Source organism: Sinocyclocheilus anshuiensis, unplaced genomic scaffold (assembly GCF_001515605.1).
Source record: "Sinocyclocheilus anshuiensis isolate Anshui unplaced genomic scaffold, SAMN03320099.WGS_v1.1 scaffold284, whole genome shotgun sequence".
NCBI classification, from domain to species: Eukaryota; Metazoa; Chordata; class Actinopteri; order Cypriniformes; family Cyprinidae; genus Sinocyclocheilus; species Sinocyclocheilus anshuiensis.
The window spans coordinates 448808-460332 of NW_015554266.1; the positions used below are offsets into that span (position 1 = coordinate 448808).

Sequence of the window (11525 nt, forward strand, 5' to 3'; positions counted from 1 at the left end):
TTAAATAGCCTAAAAGTTGTATAGAATAACGCTTTTAGTTCATTTTTACACGACTTTTGTTCACAAATACAGTAACAGCAAGATCAGCAACATAATTTGTATTATCTATTATAGTATTATTTGCAGTATTATATGTATTTTTGCAATAAGCCACTTGTTTCCGTGCTGAGGTGAACTCTAAGGAAGAACGGCGCAACGTTCGTTCTATTTTCCCGCGCTTTGAGAGAGAGAGAAAGTGCTTGATCACGTGGCAGAACGGTGAAGGAAGGAGGTCCGACTCCGTGCCGCGCGGGCTTGTGGGAGCAGTTTGACGACGTAGACCGCTGAAGCAGAGGAAGCATAAGGCAAGTCTCGTCTGGATATCTTATTCACGGGTGAGGAATCCTAAATTATGTTTCGTTATGACAGGGTTCGGCGTGTTTATGCACAAGAAAGCTGCATGAAAGAGAGCACAGCATTTCGTCTAATAATGGCCGCTGTATCAGCTGACAGCAACGAGTCTAAGCTGATGCTTTTTAAATCTGCATATAAAAATTAAAGGATTCCTGCTATTGTAGTTTTCGGAAATATCATCAGTCGTCGAGTTTATTCTTTAATAACACATTTAAAGCGCAATGTTTCAGCTAACATATCGAAACTAGAAACAGAGATAGTAAAAACTCAACTAGTTACAAGTATATCTGTTTTAAAAGGTAGTTTTTAAAGCTTCACAGTCAACCTGATTTTCCTGAGATATAAGAGCTTGATTTTGTTTTCTGTTCTTAAAACGCATTAGTCTCAAGTTGAACGGGTGAGGCTGAATGAAGTTATAAATAAAGGGGCTTTCATTGCTGCTCCTCGCAGTTTTCCCACCAGTTTCATTCACTCTCAAACCAGTCTGTGTGGTTGAAGGGCCCCTCTGTCTGAGCTCTCGAGGACTCTGGTTTAAAATAGAGGAGTGTCTTATTACTTTTCAGAGCCTCCAGATTTTGTGTGAGCTGTGGTGATATTTGATATCACCGATCTGATGCATCTAAGCCTGCATGAGCCACAGTTTCTTAATGCCACTGCAACAGAAAACGAAGAGGTATTTGATGTGAAGAAAGATGGCACAGATACACTCTTGAAAAGAAGTTTGTGTGGTTTGAAATGACTAAGCAGTAGATACACTGTTGAAATTAAGACATGCTGCTAGTTAATGTGATTGTCTACACCCGTGGTTCCTCTGCTAGGACACCTGTGTGAACTTGAGAAGCGACTAAATACATTGACTAAAAATTAAATGGATTAGAAACATAAATGTGGTTTTGAAGATATACACACTTCTTACAAGTGTGACTTAAGCATTTAAATACTGTAAATGAAAGCCTGCAGAGGTTATAATCCATGTTATCTCAAGTGGAAACACATCTATCATGATCTTGTTTGTTACTTAAATATTGTTATTGCTGAAAGAAACTGTTGTCTTTATTGTGAGCAGGTGTCTGGCTTCGGCGTGGAGTAACAAGAGTAACAGAGCCCAGGCTTAGAGAGAAGGACTGCCCTCACAAGATGGGGGCTGTGCTGTCTCGGTGGAGGGTAAATGTGCTTCAGTCACTCAAAGATGTACACTTAGGCTGCATCCAATATTAATGTTAAGGTCTGCAATTTGATTTTAATGTGGTTTGATCGAAATGCCACACAGATATATGGACTGCTACAAAGCTTTAAAGGGACAGTTCACCCAAAAATGATAACTAGCTGAAATTGTACTCACCCTCAGGCCGTCCAAGATGTAGATGAGTTTTTCTTCATCAGATTTGTAGAAATGTAGCATTGCATCACTTGCTCAATGCTCAGCAATGGATCCTCTGCAGTGAATGGGTGCTGTCAGAATGAGAGTCCAAACAGCTGATTAAAAACATCACAATAATCCACAAGTAATCCAAGTAATCTTGTGAAGGGAAAAACTGCATGTTTGTAAGAAACAAATCTATTATGTTAAGGTGTTTTAACTTTAAACTGTCGCTTGTGGCCAAAATAGAAGTCCGCAATCCATAATAACGCTTCCTCCAGTGAAAATGTCCATCAAAATCACATCCTGCATCAAAATCCACGGACATATTTGATTATATATTTTATGGACTGCTTTTGATGCTTGATCTTCACAAGAAGTTATTATCAGCTGTTTGGACTCTCATTCTGACGGCACCCATTCACTGCAGAGGATACATTGCTGAGCAAGTGATATAATGCTAATCTTGGATGGCATGATGGTTAGTAAATTTACAGCAGATTTTAATTTTTGGGTGAATTATTCTTTCAAAGGTCTCACTATTAAAAGTGTGATTTGATATAACATGCTGAGAGGTATACAGAAATCTAAATAGAGAAACTTCACAATTGTTGTACCTTTTGTACCTCCTACCAATTTCAGCTGTGCAAAGATTGCTTTATTCTTGGTGAGAGCTTGCTTTATTGTTGCCAACTGTACTGTATCCATCCACAGGCAAAGCCAACCACTGTGGAGGTCTTGGAGGGTCTTGATAAGGTATAAAACTGCAATAGGCCTTTCAACCATTCCTGACATCACCCATTCAGTCTGTTATACTTTCCTGACATTGATGGTGTCCTTATGCAGTTAGGCCATGGAAATACTTGAACTGGTCTTAATTACAGTGCAGGTATATTTACACATTTTTTTGAAGGTGACTTGTTTTATTTATTTTTAGGTTCAGTTGTGGCTCATAGAATAACACAAGGTTACAGACAGACACACAAGTCTGCCACAGTACAGGCACTGTGTAACTGGCATTAGATATTTTAGGATGGAGGCAATGTAGTAACACCTCATTAAGAGAGGTCTGTTCAATTGCCATATCTTAGAGCTTGGCTGAGTATTGTACAAAAAACTTGTTTGTACGTTTACCGTTTAGAAGTCAAAGACATGAGATTTAAACACGTTTGACCTGATTCGTATCATGACAAGATTAGATCAGTGCGCAGTTAAATTAAAGTTTTGCAGGTTCTGATCAGAGCCAGTCTCTCAAGTTCTGGTTTAGGTATTTAGACAACACAACTTTTCCAATACTATTTTCCTATTCAATACTAGGTACAATTTTAAAGACAAACACATAACGTGCTTTTTCTTGTTGTAATTTTGGTAAAAATGTAATTAAATATGAATGATACTCCATATCTAAGCAGTTTTTATCCTGCTATTTGAATGCAACTTACTAATTCAAAAAAAAGAGAAAGAAATCTATTTCTTTCACTTTTTTACGCCCTTATTTTTTCTTAATAGCTTCCTTTCCTAGCTTTTAATGTTTTGAACTATGACTGAAAACTTCTGATGTTCATTGCCATCTTATGATGAATCGCTTGTTGTTGTTTTTTTAACTGTAAGTCGCTTTGGATAAAAGCATCTGCCAAATGAATAAATGTAATCCCTGCCCTTATGGAGTTTTATGGAGTGTTTTAATTGATCTCCCTCAGGATATCCAGGCCCTTGAGGAATACAGAGAGAAGAACCAGAAGCAGCTGAAGTTATGGGTTTACAGACTGCTGTTGTATTCAGCCCTGCTGTACTTGATAGCCTGTACAGTCGTCTACACGTGGTACATCCCTGAGCAGATGATGGGAAAATTAATTGTGGCATCACCATTCTTGATATTTCCTCTGTTGTAAGTACTTTCAGTCTTTGAATTCAGACCAGTAGAAGGATAGTCAAATGTATGCATTTGGTTTTGATTCAGTGTACATTTTCTAGTTATTTGATGTGTATGAATATCAAAAATACCATGGTGATGAGTTTTTTTCCTGTCTGCAGAGTTTGGCTGCTGAGGAAACTGCTGATTGTTTTATACAACAGACGAACGGAGACAAACAGTAAGAATTTCCTTGCGAACCGTAAACAGCAGCGAAATCTGGATTTGAACTTAATTTTATATTTGTTCTCATTATGAGGTCAGTCTACTATGTAGACCCAGTAGTGTTGATCATATCTACGCATTCATTTTTCTGTTCTTTTTATTTTTTGCATCTTAGATGAAAAATTAGAAGAGCTGAAAGCAGACAAAAAGAAAATAGTGAGTAATCAGTAGCAGTGTCTTTCTTTGAATGTCACTTCCTGGTGTAGTTCATTTTGGCCTACTTTGCATCTGTTTTCTGATATTTCTCATATATGGTAGGGTCTTTTAATATGAGCGAATTTCACCTAGTCAGGGTGCTTCCCTCTTCCCCTGTGAGCTGGTTAGCCCTATGCTAATGTTAGCACAACAACGTCCTGTTTTCCTTTCATCATATTGTGCCCCTCTGCTGTCAGTGAGAGAAAGATCATTTCTGCTCCTAATAAATAATCTGAAATCAATGAAGACAGCGGGTAATTGGCAAAGAGACTTTACTTGGTAAAGTGCTTGGGTAACGACTTGTCTTTAAATTAATAGTGTTTAGTGATGGGAGGAAATAAATCTGAGAAATTGCTTGTCATCCACTGTCATGTCTAATAACTTTCAATAATTACAGCTGATGGATTTTCACACTCCCCATTATCGCAGTAGGGCTTGTAATTATTCTATTCATTAAAGTTAAATAATTAGCACTATTTGCTCTTTCCCTGAAATTAAGTTTTAAAATAAAACTAAACAGAAGACGGTGAGAAAACGGGTTGAGTTTCTTTCTGTTTTTAAACCCAAATATAAGCAGCAGGTCTAGCTCCTTCATTTGACTTGGACAGATGCATTCTTTATAAATCGAAAAGGTTTTTGAAATTCCTGACAATATATGTTTTCAGTATTTAATGTTAGTCAGTTGGCATCACCGTTTGATGTAATTGTGATTACGTGATTGTAATGTTTTCTCAAACAGCTTGAACAGGTCATGGAAACTGAAACCTACAAAAATGCCAAGCTGATTCTGGAACGGTTTGACCCAGACTCTAAGAAAAAGCTTGTAAGTACCTTAATATTAAATCTACAAATTAATCTATTACATATGTGCAAATATTCATGTTTTTGTTTCGTTTTCTCTGAAGGAGTTAGAGGCTCAACCCATTGGCCCACCTGCAACTCCAAGGCCAGGCCAAGGTATTCCCCCTATAAAATTAACATGAACTCACAGCTGAACCATGTACATGTCATTCTTATTAATATATGAAAGTGAAAGTGATATGTGGCCAAGTATGGTGACCCATACTTGGAATTAGTGCTCTGCATTTAACCCATCCAAAGTGCACACACACACACCGTGAACACGCAGTGGGCAGCCATTTATGCCGCGGTGCCCGGGGAGCAGTTGGGGGTTCGGTGCCTTGCTCAAGGTCACCTCAGTCGTGGTATTGAAGGTGGAAGAGAGCGCTGTACATTCACTCCCCCCCCCCCCACCTACAATCCCTGCCGGTACGAGACTCGAGACTTACGAGTCCGACTCTCTAACCATTAGGCCACGACTTCCCGTGTTCCCGTGACAGCACACAACACACACACTTTCTTACTGATGAAAGAAAAGCCACATGGGCAGGGAAATTAGTTTTAACCAGCAACATGTGAGTTGGGTTTTAAACGGTAGGTTTCTGTGTTATAATTTAGGAATGGTGGTAGAAACAAAATGATTTGAGTCATTTTTCTTGTTTCTAGATCACTTTATTTGTGACTAAATTATGTTAGCGACCCCAAATGTAGACTTCAGCTTATCAGGTTTCATATTTCATTGTCAGAATCATGTCATTTTCTTCTCAGAGCTGCGTCAGCGGCATGTGTCCCCTCGTCCTGCTGGACTTCCACCTCTTGTCCCTGCCCCTGCAGTCCCCCCTACTCCACTGTCTGCCCCTGGAGGGCCGCCTGAAAAAGGTCTGTCTACCTCAACCCCACATGGTCTGATCAGGAGGCCTGGGACCCCGGCTGGCACGCCTGGCCAAGCGATGGGTGAGTCCCATGTCCCTCACTAAACCTCTGATTGGCTTTGCTTGTCATAGATGGGCTGTTAGTGGTGTTTCATCACAGATCTGTATTCATTTCCTTTGTTGTTAAAGGAACCTTACCCCTTTTTTGAAACGCCTGAATATTATACATTGTACGTTTGATTTCTGCAGTACATGAACTATTCACAGCATTTGGATTTTCTTAATAGCTGAATGACCTCCATTTACCAAACCAAGGTTTTTATATAAACAACAAAACTATGAGAAAATGTGCTGTAAATTTTACATTTTGAAGAGTGACTGAAGAGTAATGTGGAGTCTGTGAATTGCATCAGAAATAAGCAGTCAAGAAGACCTTGAGGAAACCAGTGTTGTTATGGTTCATTAAAACTATTAAAATTAAAAATGTTGCCTTGGAAACTAATTGAATTTAACTAGTAAAATTACTAAAACTAAAATTAAAATTACATTTGAAAATGTAAAAATGCTAATTCCAAAAATGTATAAATGCTATATTAATATATAAATAATACTAAAATAAGAGCCCTTTCGGTCTGTTTTTATAAAAATATTTTTGCTAACTGATATAAAGTGAAATGAAAAGGTAAACCAAAATTTTTGCCTTGCCAACTAACTGCAAGTTAAAGTATTACAATTACCAAAGCTGAAATAAAATTAAAACTACATAGAAATATAAAAAAACTATGACAAATGCACATAAAATTATAAATAAATAAAGCTAAAAATATAAAAGTAAATGCTAATTCAAAATATTAATAAATGCTATATCGGTGTATATCTAATGCTAAAATAACACCGGAGCAGTCGTCGTCTGTGTTTTAACTGTATCTTATGGATGGAGAGCACTCTTTTTTTTTTTTTTGATCCCTGGTCGATTACAAACATCTGCTAGCAGTGACTGACAGGTGACACAGGCCCCGCTGTGTTAGTCGTGGAAGGTTTGCTCTATGCAAACAGTTCTGGGTTCTGTTCAAGCAAACACCTTTAGGAAGAAATTGGAAGTGAAAAGCACCTTGGTCCACTGCGGCGTCTCCATATGCCAGTAAATGAGTAAGCAGCAGGGATGCCTGACTATGCCAAGTCTGGCAGAAATGACCAGTCTTCTCGCTATGATCGCTCTTGATGTTAAATTATATTAATTATGAGTGTGGATCACAGCGGGCATGAGGAGGGAGGTCCATATCAGTGTCGTTATTAAAAGCTGTCCCGGCCAGACCCGTCCTCCCCAGAGAGCGAGGTGCCATGGACAGGGTCATAGAGTACCTAGTGGGTGATGGACCTCAGAACAGGTGAATGGTCTATTGTGAAATCATGATTTATATCTTTACACTGAGCAAAATCAAGGTGTGATATGATTTCTGAAAAAGAAAGATCACCATGTAATACAGAGAAGTTCAACTTCAGTTCAGCCAAGCTCAGAGAATGAATATCAGTTTAATTACATTTTAAATAAATTTAAAAACAAAATAAAATTGTTTTTAAAAAAACAAAAAGAAAACCTGAAAATTTTGGAATGCATTTCAGCTTCTGTAATGAGATACATTTGCAAGTAAAACATTGTTTCACAGTTTTTCTTTATCAGGGTTGGATTATAAAAGACATATTATTGCTCAGTGATGTGAAATGTTGTGTATCTCTCCCTACCCATTCTGTGCTATACGCATGAATAATATACTGCATTGCCTAACTTGAGAAAACATGCACTGGTACTTGCCAAAGCGATCACATTTTCATTTTGTCGGGCATGAAATACAGAAATATATTACATTTTAAAATATAATAGAAGGTGGTTGTGTAAATTTTAAACATTTCACAGTGTTACTGTTTTTACTGAATTTTTTATATAATAAATGCAGCCTTTTGTTGGCGTAGAAGACTTTTTTAAAATTATTTTTAAAACTTTTAAAATCTTACTCACCCCAAACTTTCTAAATTTTTCATGCAAGATTTGTAATCTCATTACAAATCTTGCAAATCTTAAGTAATTTAATTTAACTTCACATGACTGTTTCGCACCTTCTCTCTGACTCTCATCATGTGCTTGTGGTGTCGTCATAACCCTGGTTTCTGAACCAGCTGTTCTGCAGTTTAGTTTGAGTAAATGGTCTGTGTGGATGTGGATGAAGCTTTGAAGGCTAAGCTAGGTTTATCAGACTAGTAACATCTGTTAAGAGTGTGAATATGGTTTTAATTAGGGCTGAACGATTAATTGCATTTGCGATAATATCGCGATATGAGAAAATGCGATTTTTCAATCGCAGAGGCTGCGATTACACTCGGTCACGTGACACGCGAGAGTAAAGAGGTGTCTTTGACTTCAAAGTACGGAGTGTATGACATCAAAGTACGGCGAGAGAAAGCATGAGACGTCCGCTCTCTTATAGATCTCGCAGTGCTTTGATGACACACCCATCGGTCTAAGCAGCGCTGCTTCAAGTCGAGCGCGGGCCATCAGCAGAAAAAGAAAAGAAATAAAACCGTAAACAGCCAAAGGACGTAACTTAGAATGGGAGATGGATCGGTTTGTGAAAGGGAAGAGAAAAGCCATAGATGAAGTCGCACAGACCCAGGCAGGTACAGAAAATAAAGAGCTTTAAAAAATAATTGCAAATTAAATCGCAATCGCAATATTGTTAAAAAAAATCGCAATTAGATTATTTTCCAAAATCGTTCAGCCCTAGTTTTAATGCCATGTGGTTTCTTTCGTCCTTAGACTTAACCAACACAATGATTTAAGCTTTTCCGGTTAAATAATTTCTCTCTTTTTATTGCAGATACGCTCTGATATGCCAGCAGTGTTTGTCTCATAATGGCATGGCTTTAAAGGAGGAGTTTGAATATATTGGTAAGATTGAGAGGGAAATTCAGCACTTTAAGCGACGTTTAACTGTTCAGTATGTCACTGAGCTCTTTAAATCAGAAGAGGACTTTTTTTGAATGTAAACAAGTGTGAATGTCTCTCTGATGCATTCACAGATCATTATTAATGTGCTACATGTTTATTTTCATATTCATATGTCTGAGGATCATTCAGATGAGATGAGTTTGTTTTTTATTGTTTGTGTTTTAGCGTTCAGATGTGCCTACTGTTATTTCCTGAACCCGGCCCGGAAGACACGTCCCCAGGCCCCGCGTCTCCCAGAATTCACTGCAGCAACCAAGATGAGCCAAGACCCCCCTGCTGTTGCCGTGGAGACAGACCTGTCTAGCTCTCCACCTGCCCCAGGTACCAGATCTCCACCAGAGTTCACCTGAGCAGCAGGAGGAGACGATGTTTAGATGCTCCTGATATTCTGAGGAGTGTGAGGGCTTGTGCGCAGTATTAAAGGAGGATTTTTGAAGGGGTGGGTTTGTTTACTGCAGGTTTATTGTGAGATGAGACGTGTGTGTGTGTGTGTGTGTGTGTGTGTGTGTGTGTGTGTGTGTGTGTGTGTCCCTGCTGCTCGTGCCCTCTGAGAGGACATTTGCTGATGTGCTGAGAGCAGATCTGTGAGGTGATTAAAGGCTTTAGAGTCTTATATTCCACCCCACTGTGCTGCCTAGTTAGTAGGGCTTTACCCTGTGTCTGTACCTGCCACACACACACTGTTTTGCTCTCTCTTCTGTTATGATGTGCTCAGCCAATAGCAAGTGATGACTGATGATACATCGAGTGTGTGCTCTGTTTAAATTATGCATCTTCATTTTTGAAATTCTTTTTTTTTTTTTTTAGAAATGTAAAATTTTCTTTTGAATTTTTTTTTTTCTTTTAGTATGGTTGCTGGTTTGTAGTGAATAGTTTTGTCATTTTATGAATGGTATTTTTAGTATTGTAATTTTGCACTTTGTACATTCTGGAAAATCTGGCCTTTATTTATGATTTAATAATTGGCTGACTGTCTATAGTCCCTTATTCTACATTATTCAAATGTTTGAGGTCAGTAAGGGTTTTTATTTATTTTTTTACATTGATTTGTGGTCTTATTTTGAGCAAATAAATGCAAAAAAATATATGTAATTTAATTTTACATGACTGTTTACCACCTTCTCTCTGATCTCTCTGACTCTCATCATTTGCAAATGGTTGTCATCATAACCCGTTTCTGATCGAGGCTCTTTTGCAGTTTAGTTTGAGTAAATGGTCTGGGTGGATGTGGATGAAGCTGAGTTGTGACTGTTAGGTTAAGCTAGGTTTACGTAGATCATTTTAAAACAAAAGAAAATCAAACTTATATGTGTAGCGCTTTTCACAGTACACACGGATGCAAAGCAGCTTTACAGAAAGTCATACTGTTATGTCTATAATGCCTTGTTTTAACTTTGAGCACTTTTAGGGTATTAATGGTGGTATAAATAATGATGCACCAAATTTAGATCTAGCAATGTTGTATTTTTTGCATCAAATTCCAATTACATGCCAATTATATATCTTTTTGCAGTGAAATAGAAATCTTGCTAACAAGCACTTGTTTTGTTTGTTCATTAGAGGGTAAAGCAGCCAGTCCAGGGCATGTGAAAGCAGAACCTGGAGAGCAGCAAGCAGAAGATAGCCTCTCAGAAGAAAAGAAGCCAGTAGATGCAGATCCCCAGACCGGCCTCCCTGACAAATCAGACGGCGAACATGATGTGTCCGCCATGGAAGTGGAATAGAGCGAGAGAGAATTTGCCAATATAAACCTGTCTGTTCATCTTGCGTGTGTATGTGTGTGTGTGGGTTTGATTTTCATGTTCTTTACCTTTAGTTTATTTGTTTCCTTTTAATATCTACACAGTATAATTGCAGTGTTATTTCATAGATTAATAAGTCTATGAAATAGTTCAGTGGTCAAAGGGATTGTTGTGGGGGCTTTTTTTTTTCTTTGTAAAACTACCAATTAGAGCTGTGAATATTCAATAATTAGTTACATTGCGGAGTTTAATATTCATACATTGTGTCTTTGTTTACAATAGAACCTGTATGTAGAAGTTAAACTTTGCAGAAGTTTCAGCACATAACTCTGTTATTCTCTTATTTGGCAAGACAAGCAGCTATTGACATACATTTCATTTCATTCTCCATATAAGCACTGTTTTGTGACAATGTATTTAAAAAAAAATGTATTTAAAATATGCAATAATGCAAAAATGTCCTGTTCAAAAGTATATTTATAATATTTATATCCTCTCAGTGCCTGTTTTTGAAGTGTAGCATACGTTAGGTGCTGTGCCACGAGAGATTGCGCCCATGTTTACATGTCTGTTCAGGTACTGCCATAGGAATGTCTGGCTATTTATTATGGCATAAAAACAGCCCTTCAGTGTTCTCAGCCTTATGTGCCTTTATGTTTGACCTGCTTCAATATTGAAGAAAAGCAGATATATTGTCTAATGATTATCAAGCATAGAATTATGTGCGAAAATATAGTGCTGTTTTATGTTGTCTACAAGGTTTGAGAAATAAAGTTTTTAAAACAGTATCCCGTTGTTGAGATGCAGAGTTCTTTAAGGCAGATACATCAGGATATTTATATATATATATATATGTATTTATTTTTGAATGCAGCATCACACAAGCTTTCAGGTATTGATGCCATTGTAGTAGGCCTTTTGGGACCCATCTATTCCGCAGTGACCCGTCCCATGTAAAATAAAATCACATGTTCTTTGGCAC

At 37.8% G+C, this 11525-nt stretch overlaps 1 protein-coding gene across 1 annotated transcript; it reads left to right on the top strand.

Annotated features, from left to right (window-relative positions):
* The first annotated feature begins 298 nt into the window (after positions 1-298).
* On the top strand, positions 299-10709 carry LOC107671324 (protein lunapark-A-like). The gene is made up of 13 exons (XM_016464218.1): positions 299-374; positions 1460-1557; positions 2468-2509; positions 3454-3641; positions 3788-3846; positions 4006-4046; positions 4825-4908; positions 4991-5042; positions 5694-5867; positions 7083-7185; positions 8671-8741; positions 8967-9122; positions 10362-10709. Exons 2-13 carry the CDS (start codon positions 1531-1533, stop codon positions 10523-10525), a joined length of 1161 nt encoding a protein of 386 aa, XP_016319704.1. The 5' UTR covers positions 299-374; positions 1460-1530; the 3' UTR covers positions 10526-10709.
* The last annotated feature ends 816 nt before the right edge of the window (positions 10710-11525 follow it).

Coding starts and splice junctions, on each gene's coding strand:
- LOC107671324 (XM_016464218.1), top strand. CDS start 1,531: ATGGGGGCTGTGCTGTCTCGGTGGAGG. Junction 5,043..5,693: donor AACTCCAAGGCCAGGCCAAG/GTATTCCCCCTA, acceptor TTTTCTTCTCAG/AGCTGCGTCAGCGGCATGTG. Junction 5,868..7,082: donor GACCCCGGCTGGCACGCCTG/GCCAAGCGATGG, acceptor GGTCCATATCAG/TGTCGTTATTAAAAGCTGTC.